At 40.4% G+C, this 15,708-nt stretch overlaps 1 protein-coding gene across 1 annotated transcript in view; it reads left to right on the forward strand.

Moving 5' to 3' along the window:
• The window catches only part of GALNT15 (polypeptide N-acetylgalactosaminyltransferase 15), a 22,236-nt gene extending 7,001 nt beyond the window's left edge, over positions 1-15,235 (forward strand). Inside the window, exons 4-10 of the mRNA XM_010141136.1 lie at positions 6,544-6,711; positions 7,306-7,423; positions 8,203-8,397; positions 11,680-11,811; positions 12,864-12,965; positions 13,799-13,939; positions 14,879-15,235. Coding sequence (XP_010139438.1) covers positions 6,544-6,711; positions 7,306-7,423; positions 8,203-8,397; positions 11,680-11,811; positions 12,864-12,965; positions 13,799-13,939; positions 14,879-15,022 — 1,000 coding nt within the window. The 3' untranslated portion in view covers positions 15,023-15,235. The remainder of the gene's footprint in view (positions 1-6,543; positions 6,712-7,305; positions 7,424-8,202; positions 8,398-11,679; positions 11,812-12,863; positions 12,966-13,798; positions 13,940-14,878) is intronic.
• Positions 15,236-15,708: the final 473 nt, after the last annotated feature.

Below are 15,708 nucleotides of genomic sequence, written 5' to 3' on the forward strand. Positions count from 1 at the left end.
TCTTTCCCTGTGGGGCCCATGTGCTCACTCATTCCTACAGGAGGGCAGAATTTAACACCAAGTTAGCTAATGACTAATTGAGTTAATGGAGCAAAGGTGGGAGAGCATTTGGGTAATAGTGTGGGCTGAGCCATCCCTTTCTGTGCGCTGTACGAGTCAGTGCGTCTGACCCTGGATGCTCTGTCACTGCTAGTGTGGAGAACTGGTGCCATTCTCCAGTGCACAGGGAAGACATGCTCTAAGGCAGCTAGCAATCGTTTTCCCTCGCTGCCCCTCTTTCCCCAGCTGAATAATAACACTGACCTGAAAAGGAAGTTAATTCATGATTTTTCCTAAACTGCCTAAACTGCTTGTAATGCTTGAATGGAGATCACTATGGAAATGTAAAGCACTAGCACAGTCAACTTGGCTTCATTTAGCAGTTAAGGAGCTGTTATGTTGAATCATGTGCACTCCCTGCGACTACCCAAAAAAGGAAGGCACAGTGAAAAAAAGCTTACAGTGACTGGTAAAATATCTGTCTTTCCTCTTAATCACCCAGAGTGAGTGAGTGCGTTGTTTGCTGGCGAGGAAGAATGCAGCCTTTCCAAAGCTCAAGCCTTTGCAGGAGCTTAACGGAACTGGAAGGAGTTTTTAACTTTGAAAAATGTCTTTAAGCCTAATTTTTTAGGCTCCTGATCAGATCTACCACTATTATTATGACCAGTCTTAGAGCCATGCCGAGAGATCCTTGCCCAGACTGAGTGAGTTGAACTTACTCACAAAAAGGAAGAGTTCTTAGTAGCCTGTGGTAATGACAGACAGGAGAAATATGAGAAAAATTACCCCAGTTTTACAGGTATGGAAACATTTGACAGATATTTGACTTGCTCTGGGTGATGACATTTCTTTTTCCGTGTGATGGTTTTATTCACAATCAAAATTATTTTCCCCAAAAGTATTAAGTCTTTCTAAAATCATTATGCATGCATTTACGAGCATCTTGACAGGAACTAGTTCTGTGAACCGTACCTAACATTGACTGGGAAGCTGTGCCTTGCATCAGCTTAGTGTATTGCCTAGAGAATTGTTCAGTGGTTTGTAAAGCATCCCTTGACATTTTGAGTATTCGAGAATGAATTCTGTAGGCACTGGGACAACATTAGAAAACTAGATGAGATGCCCCACAGATCATTTCATCTGACAATTGTTTGTGTTCCAGGCTAATTCCAGGTGAGTAGCATGGTGCATAGTAATGCGGTTGTGCAATTATTACGGTTGTCTTTTCAGGGCTTTGCCTTTTCCAGGATACTGCAAGAGACAGCTGCTATTTTGTATTCAGTCCAAAGGCCGTGAAAGGCAGAGGGGGCATATAACAAACTGTTCCATGAAGCCTTGAAAAGGTTGTTCTTTTAACCTAAAACCAGTGACCATCACGCTGAAGCAGGATTATTTAAAAAAACCAAAAAGATCAGAAGTGTGGTTCCTGACAATACTGCATGAAAGCAAAATGAGCCTTGAGGATATCCTTGACAAGGAATTCCACCTCTAAAAAAGGCATGGGCACCATATCTTGCAGAGGAGTAGCTTGCTCTTGGGACCATTCCCCTCCTCCATGTTTCCCTCCATGCTGGTGCACGGTCTACACCACAGCTCAAATATTACTATTACGGTAGGAAATGGAAGCCAGTGACATTATTAAAAGAAGCTTATCTAGTTTCTAATATTCAGCTCTGTGATTCTAGGTCACTAATCTTTAATGAAAATGCTGTTAAAAGAATAAGAAACGAAGGTACAAGTGTAAAGGTATCTCACGTGATGTTTGGTCCCTTTCAGGAGTGAATGGAAGCCTCTACAGGGAGATACAGGAATAGAAACTGAGTTCTGTTCAGAAAATTCTGTGTGATTCTAGTTTTGTGGGAATGCAGTAGAGAGATGGGAAGTATTGTGCGCTAAATTTGAACAGCTCCTTCATCTCTTTTCATCCAATTCTCTACTTCTCAGTGGCCCATATCCCAGCTTTCTGAGCTACCAAATACATAAGCCATCTGTTTTTTCCCTTCTCACAGGCTCAGGGAAGCATGATGTTATCCATCCTGAGCCCACATAACTCCAACATCTGAGCATGCATTTCCATGCTAAATCTCCTTGTTTTGAAAACCTTCCATATACTCCACATACAGCAGTCTGCTTCCTGGGACTTCTCTTTTTGCCTGGTCCTTTAATATCCTCCATTTGTCAATGACACTAATTTTAAATTGAGAAAATTAATGTTCTGCATTTACATGGTATGTTATGTGAATGCTATTTATTTAGTCTTTCACAATCAATCAGGATCAGTACAACTTTGAACCTCAAAAACGACAGGTTCGAAAGATGTATTTTTTAAATAAAACATTCCCTTGGCGCTCTAGCTAGCAGAGATTTGATGTATATGTTTAGTGCTTAGCATATAAGTAGTCCATCAGTTCAAGGAGATTGTTCATATGCTCTAAGTTAGTCTGGGGTTGATCTGGAAGGCAGAATTTAAGTAATCCTTTATACCATAGCTTTTGCATTCCTGATCACTGCATTTTATCTTTTTATTAACCTATCTAATTTCAAATGTTTTGCATTACTATTTCCCTGAAGGCTTCAGCCAGCCAGCAAGGTGTTTTCAGTGAAAATGGAGCATGCTGGGGAACCAGCTTCGGTTCTCAGTTACTTACCAAAGTTTTGACTAGAGCCAGAGAGCTTGGAGTGCATGGATTTCCTGGCTATCTAGTTTTTGCAGGGAATGATCCACTCTGAAACTGGTTGAGGACAATACATAACTTTTATATTTGGGGGTTTTTTTATTCCCCCTTATTTAAAGGGGGCTTTATACAGATTAAAATCTGTTCCCTTCCCACCAAAAGAAAGTAGAAATCAATAAAAAGCACTTTAAAACTCCAGTGCATCTAAAACTTCAAAACAGTTGTGTTAATTAAATCTTCCTCTCTTCATGTTACATATTCTAAAAGTAGAAAAGAACATCATGTCCATGGTGTCTGTAAAGGGTCATGGGAAGACATTTCATTTGCAATTGTATTTGGTTATGAAATCCCAAACCAGGAAATTGTTCTTGTTTGGGTTGCTCTTATTTCATGGAATTTTGACCTTTTGTAGTTCGTGTTTGTTCCAAGCACTTGAAATATTCACAAATTAGTCAAAAGGTTCAAAGCCTTGCTGCTAGTTGTATTTGAATTTCCTGTTTTTTCCTTTCCTTGGATTCCACAGAGTAAAATTAGCAGTAGTTTGCCAGTGTGTATTTCATTTCAAAGTGCTGAGAAGCTGCTGATCATCTGCCAGTTACCCAGCTAAAACCAAAAAGAATAACTAAGAACATCTTCCAACTTTCAATTACCTTCTGCTGCAAGTTTGCATTTAGAACCACACAAACATCAAACCTTCACTGAATATGCAGAAAACAGATCTTTTATTTAAAAAGCATTAATACCAAAAGATTGGTAAAGCACTGCTTGATTAAGATTAAAACTGGACCAGTTTTCTCACAAGATAAAGTTATTGGATTCTTCTATGTCAGATCAGAAGGACTCTCCCAGTATTTAAAGTTTTAAGCAGGTGTGTTTCTATTGGTTTCAGCAGAGTTACGCCAGTCTATACCAGATGAAGACCTGGCATTACACTTAGAAACATACTCTCGAAAACTGTATAACTTTGTGGTTAAGGAGATTAGTTTTTATTTTGTTTTGGTGTATTGTTGAATTTAGCCAAGGTAGAATGTGACCTATCCAGTGAGTCATCTTCAGCTGTCTTAAGTACTGTAATTTTCCATGTCATAATTTGCAGATAGTTTGGATAATTGCTGGGTCTCCAAACCATAAGAATCCATTACATCACTGCAGGTATTTTTCTTGAGTGGCATTGAAGAATCAATGCCCAGTAACAAGCAAAGCAAAAGCATGCATTAAAAATGAAGGAGTATTTAGACAAGAACTACTGCCTGGTGCATACTCGTATGAGTAATTGCACTGGTGATTCATTAGAGTTTGGAGTTTTATACTGGCAACAAATTTAAGGTGGATCCAAAATGAAGGACAGATTTTAAAGGGATGTAATAATATGAAAATGTAGGATAGTCTGAAATGTCGGGATCATCTGATCCAGGATATGTCTGAGCTTAACTGAGTGTCCACACTGTCTGAACTGTCTTGGACATGCACATGTGATTGACTCTTCACAGTCAAGGTTTAGTCTACATTGCCTTCTCTGGCTTCCACTCAAATACATCCTCCTGATATTTCCCTCTTGACTCTGAAACTGTGACATAAACTACCCTGGGGTCATTAGTTCCTCAATCCTGTCTGGATGAGAATGGATAAACAACTAGCAATAGATGGCATGCATTTCAGCAGGTAGCAACAAACTGAGGTGGGAAATACACCACTCCAGCTACACTCCTAACCGGCTGTCAAAGGTACTTGTACGCTGGAGAATGCAGCAGGCCGCAGAAACTACAATTACAGTGACTTTTCATTTTTTGAAGTTTAGTCATATAAAATACATTCAACTTGTTAGGTGGATTTTTCTCAGCATGTTGAAGAAAAAACACCTGCTTGTGTGAGTCCCTCACAACACTACCTTTTAGTAACTTCCAGAAGCAGTTAGTTTCCTTTCCATGCTGTTAGTGGGTAAAGGTTAAACACAGCTTTCAGTTGGCTGAAAGTTGCTGGCTTGAGTTTGAGGTGGTTGCTCCTGTCCTGGTTACAAAACTTCTTCACAGGGGTATCATCAAGAGAATCAGGGGAAGATACCAACTTTATTATTTTCTTTCCATTTCTTCTTGAGTCCTGGAGAAGAATGACAGCAAATCACTGCCTACAAATGTTGCAGGTGACCATAAAATTTTCGCATCTATTTATAAACCCAATGCTTGTTTCTAAGAATGCCTATTATTACATATTACAAAGGCTGGTTTTATGCCTGAATGGAGAAATATAATCATTTCTCTCTTTTAAATCTTTCTGCCTTCAGCTCATCATAGGACAGTTTGTTATTAGAAAACAAAGGAAAAACTGAGTCATTTTAATGCTATCCTCTGCATAGTCCATCTTCATAAAATGCACTGACAATCAGTAGTCTCTGTTTCTCCGTGGGCTTCTAAAATTCTCTCTAGGAAATGGAAACCATGATAAAACAAAATTTGGAGTTTTCCCCCATCCCGATACTGAGAAAACATTAGTCTCGTGATTCCAAAAACAGACAAGATATGTCAAGATCTCATTAACATCACCCAGAGCTACCATCTTCCTCAGCTGGTTCTGGCTTCTGCCATGGAAAAGTACAAAGGGCTCACTGCGCTGGAGACTTCTGAGTTGACCTTTCTTCTGCAATAGTATTATGTTTTAGACGTATTTCTCTCAAGAGTGATCTCTGACCAACATATACGTCTTTAAAAGAGATTAAAAACCTTCTAATCTTTGCCCCAAAATCGACCATTTCATTTCTCTTTCTGAGTTTTAACGGGAAGTTATTTTCCAGAGAAAGAGCGACTCCAGGGATACTCTTACTCTAGAACAAGAGTAATTTTTTCAGTTTACTCCAGTCTCTAGTAAATGTTACTGATTTTTCTCCAGAGGATCTTCTGTCTATAGGCAAGCCCTTACACTGAGCCCAGCAGCTATCCTTTTTGCGTAACAGAGAAGAAATGGATAATGTTGGTCTTCAACACTTTTATTCCCAAATTCCCTAATACCATTGCATTTATACTCCAAAAATTTCCAAATGTGATACATCATTTACCTGGAAACAAGGAACACTGATGGCTCTGCTGAACTACCAGTTGATTCCCAGATGATGTACAATCACAGTGAGAAATAGCATTATGTTCTTGCCATGGGGAAATGTCTAATATCTCTTTTCAGACTAATCCAAATTTAACTAAAGTTAGAAATTAATTGGAGGATTGCTGCTTAAGATGCAATGGCTCTGTCCTGGCTCTTAAAAGGAGATTCCATATTGTGACAGTGCATTCGCAAGAGCGTTTTAAGCTTGTGATAAAATACAGAAACTGGCTTATGATCTCAGTGATAAACGATTTCGTAGAACAACCAGCAGAACTATATAAGGGTAAGTGCCCTCTTCACTGGCCTGACGTGACAGACTCATGAAGTGTGTGGAATATCTACAGGAAAATCAAGGATGGTAAAGTGTGTGAGGGCAAGATAACCTTTTGCTGTAAACTTTGCATCCATGCAGAGCCTATAACACCAGAGGTTGAGGCCTCTGTGTGAAACAGCTTTGTAAGAATTCTGATGCTTAACTCATAGCAAAATCCTAAATAGCTTTAAATGACAATGCAAGGTACAGGTTATCAATAAAACTTCAGATTCCTCCCTGCAGGCTCAGTATTCCCATGCACTGAGCACCTGAACTTATAACAGCAGGGAAAATCTGGGCACTCAACATCTAGAGGAGTGCTTGTGCTTGACAGTGTCAAAAAGGAGAACCATTGTTTAATAACAGAGCAGTGGACTTAATTTGTGCTTTGGCTTTGAAAATAAATGATATTGTCTTTTTCAGAAACAGTGTGATCTCCCCTGTCATAGATGTCATAGACTGGAAGACTTTTCAGTACTATCACTCTGTGGGCCTGCATCGAGGTGTTTTTGATTGGAAACTAAATTTTCATTGGGAACCTGTGCCAGAGCATGAAGAGAAGGTACGACAGTCTCCCATCAGCCCTATCAGGTAACAGTCCATCAGCCAATATGCCTCCACTCAGCCCAACAGCAAAACTGTACAATTTGAGTCATCTTCCAGCTACCAGAAGAGAAACATGGTTACTTGCATATGCTGAGTTAACATTTTTTGAAGGGATAAGCTTTTGGTTTACACTGACTTTGGGCTTTATTAATCATTCTGACTAGATTGCAGTCGTACTTTCAATAGAGAAGTATCTTCCACATTTTGAGTCAACTAGTGTACAGCTAGATGAGACGAGTTGTGGAGGTTTGCACGGAAAACAAAAGATAGATCATGCAGTGTTAAAAGAGATGTCTCAATTCTTAATCATGATCTGTTTGTCTCTTGTTTTGGATGCAGATGTGTGTAGTATTTCCCACTGTTCAGAGCTTTAGTTAATAATTCAACTCTTGGTTCTCTTCCCCAAGCAAATCCTAGAATTCAGTTCCAGTTCTTCTTTCCTTTGGTTAGATAATCAATTAATTGGAGCTTATATGGACTCCTCAATCATTTTGCAATACTACCTCTTAGAAAGTGGCAGGATTTTCACCCTTTTATCCAAAACTCAAGGTGTTCCCTTCCAAACTGTTTTCTACACAGGAGTCCTGTGGTAGCTGGTGCAGTGGTGGCCATGGATCGACATTACTTCCAAAACACCGGAGCTTATGATTCTGACATGACCATGTGGGGAGCAGAAAATCTGGAGCTATCTATAAAGGTAAGGACCTTAATTAAAACATCAAACTGGTAACTGCTGGGCTTTTAAGGAACCTGAAAGAAAAGAAGCAATTTATAAAAGCAGTTAAGTGCAGAACATCTTGGGGTATGGAGATTATAATTTTCCTTAAAGAAAAGTATCCCCCACACTCTGTGATCTGTCAGGACCATACATGAACATGCAGCTGCTGTGAGTAGGAGCTTTATGTTAGGAGAAGGAAGTTTCACAGGCTATCACTATCTGCCTGAGGACCGAGTCCCTGGCTTTGGCACCTTCTGAGAGCTGCCTCTTCTTTTTTGCCATGAAACCTGCACCAAAAGGAGAGTATCTTTATTACCTTGCAGATGTGTAATTTTGATGCCAAATGGTTTATATTACATTGCTTGCATTGATTCTTGTTGAATACAAAGAGTAGCTGATATTAAAAAGCAATTAAAATTGCAGACACAATGGGTACAGAGACTTTAATGTCCCAAGCAAAAGAAGGCATGGCCCCAGTGCAGCCCGCAGTGCTACACTGGACTGTTCGTGCACAGAAAAACTTAAAAGCATATAAATAGCTGGGTCAAATCAGAGATCTGATTGCCCAGTATCTTCTCTGTGTCTCTGTATCTTGGGGAACAGTGTACGAAAAAGCACATAATAATGCTCTTGCTCTTTCCAGCAATGTGCAGATTAGGATTTCCCAAGGAGGAGTCTATTGTAAAAGAGCTTCTCCTTTTTAGACAATGGTAATCTAAATAAGGTGATCTCTTTTTGTGCTTTCACCTGTGTTTCAGACCTGGCTCTGTGGTGGCTCTGTAGAAATTATTCCATGCTCCCGAGTTGGGCATGTCTATCGACATCACTTTCCACGTGCTTTCTCCTATGAAGAGGCCATTGTGAGGAACAAAATCCGAATAGCAGAGACCTGGCTGGGCTCTTACAAAGAGAACTTCTACAAGCATGACACGGTGGCTTTCTTAATCAGCAAGGTAAAGACATCTGTGATGGTTTGCTTCTGAGGGAAGGAGTGTGTGTTAAGGTAGGTGAAGAGGGTGGAATGGGGTCTGTGTGCAGTTCAATGTGCTTAGTGCTGGGGATAGACTTTTTATGAAACCTTCTAGTAGAAGAGATGTCAGATAAGGAAGGAAAGAGAGAAACTTGTGCCGTGGAGTTGTTTGCTGAAGTTATCAAATCTCTTAGAATATGACCCCTCCTCCAAATGACTCCTTCAGCTTGCCCAACAAACAAGCTGTGATTTATTTTTCCACCACATTACATGTGGAAGTGGAAGCTAGTAGTACTGTGTGCTCAAAGGGCCCTCATGGAGGATTCATTCTTCATTACCGAAGGTCTTCCTCATGTAATTCATGAGGATATTCAGTAACATTCACAGGCATGTAGCAAACAGCAGTACTTCTCCTATTGGAGGGGAACATACCTGAGTGGTCTAGAGACAAAAAAGGTGATTTTTTTTTTCCTGAACTGACAGATGTCCAGGAGCAACTGTCTGTAACTGCGAAAGTCAGATCTCAACAGATCCACTATTTACAAGTTACTGTTTCATTAGAAGCATTGCACAGACAGCAGTCTGACCTCCCAGGATCTGGATTTGCAGCAGCCTGTACACTAAGACAGGGCTTAGCCCTGGCACGTGGCCACACTTGAACCGCTTACAAGCTGCACACTGTGCAATGACTACAGAACAGCCACACTTGGTTTAAGCCACTGCATAATCCATTGCAGATCAGGATCAGTCAAGGGACTGTGTATGCCATGTATTCCAAACCAGTGGATGTGATGTTTGTTTATCGGGAGTCATGCAGCTGTGGTTAATGTTAATGTGAAGTTGTTAATGTTGCAGCAGTTCTCAGGAATTTTCAGGCTCCAATACTTTTTCTTGTAACAGTATCCTCTCCTACTAGGCAGTGGACAAGCTTTTGAGCAGTTGTGAATGAAAATGTGTCATTCATCTTCTTGTTCATTGCGCAATGCCATGCTTTTAAGAAAAAGACTCACCGAAATCAGTTAGGCAGAGCACAGGTGGGTGCTGTGCAAAATTTCCCATGCTGTTGTGCTCCTGCATTTCAGTCCTACATGCCTTAGTCATTGCAGTGCCAGCTATCATCTAAGAGAGACAGATCCAGCAGGAGCTGCACTGTAGTAGGAAAAGGGCTGTCCATCAGCATGGCTTCTCTCCTGTCACCTAGTCTGACCTCCTTACACTCCACCAGTAGATCTGCCTCTCTAGTCAGCCTGCTATGCTATCCTAGAGTCTGAGGGTATCATGATCCTTTTTTAATAATTTTTTCACTTTAAAAAGCCTCTCCCTCCTCGCCTGTATTGTAGGTTTGAATTCCACTGGCCAGAAGTTCATCAATTGACTCACAAGGGTTATGGAGGTGTAATTGCAAGGACACTAGGCCAAGTCTTTTAAAATGGGCAGTTAAGGTTTTCAAATAATTTAATAATTTTCTGAAGGCTTTTCTTTTCAACTCAGAATCAATTTTCTTGCTACAGCCACAAATGATAGAGTTTACTAGCTCTAAGCACTATGACCTTTTGCCTGAGAGTTTATTCTAGCCAGAATGCTTTTAGTACTCCTAAGTATGATGCTCCTTCAAATGATCAATTTTACGATCTCTGTGTTCAGCATACCATAACATAAAAGGTCCTTTTCTCTCTTCCTTTCTTTCACAGCCAATATTTTCTGTATGTCAGTGCTGCTGGATGTTATTCAAAGGACACAAGCAGGCAATGACATTATTGCTGCTCAGCTGCAGATGGCCCCTGTGGGGATTTACTGCACTGAGAGGGTGCGCAGAGCCACCTCTTGACCACTACAGACATTTCTGGGAACCTTGACGGCTGACGTGGCCTGCTGCAGAAAAGGACTAGTGACCCCTGTTTATGTTGCCTTATAAGTCTTCCCGTTTTATGATCTGAATCACATCCTGCACAGGGTGCCCGTGGCGTGAGTGTTAGAATGGAGATGAATAAGGTTCTTCTAGTGCTGTACTATTTCGGTTACTGTCTCCTTTTCTCCTTTTCTTGTGTTTGTTTGTCTTTAGTTGTTTCTCGTTCTTTATTTATTTTAGAAGCACATTTTCCTTTCACATTGGTTTACAGGGATAATGACTTTCATTACATTATTTACGCCATTTACTTGGCATCAAATGCAGACTGTAAATAGTATGACAAAATGGGCGCAGAGAAATAGCTGGTCTGACAAAAGGTTATTTAAGGGCAGTTCTTTGCTTATGTTACCAGTTTCAGTTTCTGATGAAGGAATCCAGACCACTTTCCTGGAATCCCAAACTGCATTTTTAAAAAGTAGAAATGTGAAGAGGGAGATCTACTGCTGGCAAGAAAGAGGAGAGAGACTCTTAAAGGGGATGAGATATTTTTAGTATTTGGGCACTGAGAGATTTAGAAAAGTGTTTTGTGTGGTTTTGAAATTGAAGGATTAGACACTTACCTGCTTGGAGGTTTTCAGAACCCAGTTAGCCATCTTTAGTGCTAAATACCCTCCAATATTCAGACCATCAGTCCTCGGCAGTGCAGACGGCTGCAGCTGCACCAAGGGCTGAAGGCACTTGTCTGTTTTCGGAACAGCGTTGCTACCAGGAAGGGTGAGAGTTGATGGTGTGTGTATATATTTGAAGAAAATACATAAATCATAGAAAAGGTTTTATGCCACTATAGCTGCGAAACTCATTCACTTAGTAGATTTAGTAACTGTCAGGTAATAAGAATAGACTATATTTTTGGCTAAATTCTGTCATCACTTACATCCTCTGACCATGGAGAACTGACAATAACTGGGTAATCTGAGCTGCTAAAGGCCATGAAATTGAATTGTAATCAGTGGGGCAACCTCTCTACTGCATGACAGTCTAATACAGTCCCACTGATTTCAGTGCAACAGGTATCAAATTTGGACCTGGCTTTTTTAATTAAAAAGATGACAGACTGACTTATCTTGCTGTATAATAATATTTTTTAGAGAAAATACTTATTTTCACAGTGTATGGTGCTTCTGAAACATTTACTTCCATCGCAATGCCAAACAAAGTGCTGTTTTAGCACGAAGTTGGAGGAAGGCTATAGCTGGTCCTCCTCCTTTGGGTACTCGTGAGAGATACGTATCACTATCTATAACATGCAGGATAGAAGAGGTGGTAGAAGTAATTCCTATGTAGTAATTTTCATTTGTACCATCTCTAACACAAATACACTACTAACCTCATTCCCCCTGTGCTTTCTCCACGAAGTCTGAGAAGCCAGACTGCAGTGAGCGTCATCAGCTGCAGAAGAGACTGGGCTGTCGAAACTTCCAGTGGTTTATATCAAATGTGTACCCTGAACTCTCCCAACCTGAAGACACACCAAGAATCTCTGGCAAGGTAAGAGAAACACATTATAAAGGGTAATGAGCGTTTCTGCAATGTTTGAAGACCCCAGTATCGCTTCCACGTACTAAGTACTCAGGGAGCATACAGTAAGAGGCTGTTTATGCTTTGAAATATTTGTTGTCCAAACAGACAATGGAACAAGAATGGGAGGAGAAACAAAAGAACAGAGGAGACAAACGGCTAGTCCAAATTCTTACATAAAAGTTGAAAGTCAGTGAGTAGCTGAACTCAGATTGTCAGAGGATCCCAACCATAGGTTATACTGGTGCCATTAGCAAAGGCAAAGGATTGTGTTGTCTCCTGCAGATGGCAACTGCACCAGCAGCTGAGATATCTCTGTGCTGACCCATGTCCTTGAAGACAAAAAAGCCTTTCTTTAGTCCTGCACTTCCTCCAAGGGCAGAGGTGGCAGCAATACAGTTCCTTGGCTGACTGTGTACAGGACACAATATTCTCAATGTGTTTATTTTAAACACATTTAAGTTGATAATTATAATTCATTAAAATATGAATTTATTCCAGACGGCCTTCCTGGAAGAGATTTTCCCCCAAGAAGGCAACAGAGTCCACATTAAGTCACACTCCGCTATCTGTAGCCAGAGTTTACTCTGTCCTTTTACTATTTTGACTGTTCTTTATTATCAGTCTGCTTGAGGACACTGTAAGAACCTGAGTGTGGATAACAGGAATTGTCATTTTTTTTTTTTTTTTCGGGAATATCTTGGATTTTTTCTAACTACAGTGCCCAGTTGAAGTCCAATTTTTCATTAGCATAAAAATTTTGACAGATTTATTTTAACTATCGTAATAGTTAAAACCAGAAGTGGGTATCTCTAACTTAAAACTCACTGAGTAACACTGACCTTTGGTGAGACTTTGCCTTTTCTATCAATCAGACCAGATCTAGTCTGAAAGGAAAAAATATTGCCTGAATTATGAGCAAAAGCATATGTCATAAAGGGATACAGTCACAAAAAAGTTAGCTGAGGATATTTTGTTTGTATTTGATTGCACTTTATTTCAGTATAAACCTTTACTTACAGCTTTACAATACTGGCGTTGACTTCTGTGCGGATTACAGACCTGGAAGAGCCATTGAAGAAGGCTCTATCAAACTCTCCCCCTGCAGTCACAGCCTCACCCAGGTACTGTATGCTTTAACCAGATAGGCACTGTATCAGATCTAGGGAACCATCCAGAAGATGTATAAATGGCTGGGTTGACATCAGTGGAAATACTGGCGTGTTTGAAATTAGGCATGTGCTAAGGTGGTGATGCCCACTCTTCTGCAGCTGAGCGTCATTTGAAAAATGACACTGTTCCATGTGTCACTGCGGGCAGATACCCACACTTTGCTCCATCCTTTAGTGCCTATTTGTTAGTATGTTTGGTAATTTCTGGAGAACAGAAAGACTGGGAGTAAAAAAAATGTAAGAATTCTAGAATAATGGGGATGGGTTTCCCCATTAGTGCCTAAAACTGCAGTTTAGTGCCTTAACTGCAGTCACATACAGGAGGAAAATCCAGGTAGATTCCGAAGCTGGCATTAGACTAGCACGTTCATGCATTTAGAGAAGCCAAATCAATACAGACCAACTGCAGATATTTACTGCAAGTCCCAAGCAAGTTTTGCTGCTCACACTGAGCTCAAGGTGAGCTGCTGGCATGTTTCTAATGCGTGGACACTGTTAGAAACACCCGTCTGTTGAAATATTTATTAAACCAGAAGATTTTATTATAGGATGGGTTTACTTTATGCATAATTACAGTCCACAAAGCCTTTCCTTAAGTAAATAGTTATGCCAGAATTAGCTTGCTGGGAGGATTTCTTTGCAGGGTCAAGGTTGTTTGGTCTCCGTCGCTTGTGTTTGGGTTGCATCTTAACAAACATGTACAGGAAATTATTTTTTCAGTTAGCATTTAAAAATTAATTGGGATGTTCTTCCATCACCGTTCAAACAAACCTTCCCTTTTCCAGCGCTTTGAATATAACAGCATGAAGGAAATCCGGCTTGGATCTGCTCCGCTGTTTTGCTTTGATGTCAGACACGGGAAGGTCATCCCTCAAAACTGTACAAAGGAGACAGACAACAGCCACCAGCAGTGGGATGTCCAGGAGGTCAGTAGTGACTGCCGTGAGGGGAAGGCAGCTGATGGTGTCTGTGGGATCACTGGGTGACTGACAGGATTTGTGTGTGGGGAAGGGATGAGGTATTTGAAGGGCAAGTTTCACTTTTGCACCATTTTCACCCAGGAAATTTAGGATGCCTCTTGCCCATTTACACTATGTGAAATAAAACGGCTTTAAAAATACAAATTACAGGAATCCTTCCTAAATTCTTATGTTCTTGTTTTAATTGTTTGTCTTACTGGCCCTATAGGAATAGACTCAGAATTGGTGGTTGTGAAAACAAGAGCAAGGCAAATCCTTGCCCACTTCTTTTGGATAGAGGAAGGATCTGGGAATCCTGAACTCTCCCACATGAGAGCCCTTTGGATCAGGGGAAACATTAAAATTCTTCCTGCATTCTAAGAGAAGAGCAAACTTCCTACTAGAGGAATTATCCAGTAGACTTCACCCAACAGAGCAGGAACTCCTCTGCAAGACTGAAAAATGTCATGCTCTGGGACATCTTGGAAAATAGCAGTTACTGTAGTTGAGGGATGCTGCAATCCTCTGGTACATTTCTTACTCTAATTTGTTTTGACTCCTAAGGGAAGCACTAGTCCTTTTGAAATTTTGTGGCCTGTAGTACCATAGTTGATGCTGATGACAATCTGTACCCATAGGAAACAAACAGTGGTGGAAAAGAGATTTATTGAATTCTGCACCTGCCGCTCCTGTCAGCTTCAAAAGGCATTATGAATACTCACCATGCCCTAGGCTCTAAGCTAAAGCTAGTCATTATGGTTAGAGCAATACTTAAAAAATTTTGAACAACCAGTCATTACTGGTCATCTGTTGCATGTAACAAATTTCAGGAACATGGCCTAGCTTTTACTGAAAATCCCTCATTTTTAATTTGTTCTTTCTTTCCCTTCTTCTCTCATCTTGTAGAATGGAATGATTGTCCATGTCCGTTCTGGCAAATGCATAGAGGCAGCGAAGAGTGATGATGAGGACTTGTTTTTGAGTGTATGTAACAAGAATGCAAATCAGGTGTGGCAATTTGAACATTCCCATGTGCTACATCAGAGATGACTGGCAGGACTCTGTGGAGATCAAGTCTCCAAAATTTAACACTACTTCTGTGTGATTTAAGATGTGTTTCCTGCATGGACAAGAAAGATGTTTGTATTTGCTGTAGCATGCACGGAAGTTAGGAAGGTCTCTCCTTTGAAAACCTGGCTCAAATAGTAGCTGCCAGTTCCTGGTTTATCCAGCTCTAGCTAAAATTCCTATTTATTCTGTGAAGCGAGGAGTAAAAGTACTGTGAGCATCAATAGAGTCTCAACTCTGCCACTGCAGAAAACAGTTCAGCTTGCCCTTTGAAGGAAACACAGAAAACTGGCAGCCAGGCAGCTTGTCTTTAGTATGTTCTGTGACTTCTACAGGAAAACAAATGCTTGTGAAACGTTTGAAAACGTAAATGCAAGCCAGCCAAACCAGGATAAGAGTTTAGCCTTGTTTTACAGTGCACTTGACTTCCGGTAAAACAAAGTAGATTTTGTATTTATAAAAGTAGTAGATATTTTCACCTGTAATACCTAAAATTTTGTTTTCCCACTAGCCTGAGCCAAATTTCTACCCTCCAAGAGATTACAGAGAGCATAAATTAGTACTAATTAGTCACTAAGTGCTCTAATTGACTTAGAATACCAACAGTCATCAGCGTTTGGCACACCCCTTCTTAAACCCTTCATCCACGGTCTAATTTGGAACAGGAG

Source organism: Buceros rhinoceros, unplaced genomic scaffold (genome assembly GCF_000710305.1).
Source record: "Buceros rhinoceros silvestris isolate BGI_N320 unplaced genomic scaffold, ASM71030v1 scaffold19998, whole genome shotgun sequence".
Classification (NCBI taxonomy): Eukaryota; Metazoa; Chordata; class Aves; order Bucerotiformes; family Bucerotidae; genus Buceros; species Buceros rhinoceros.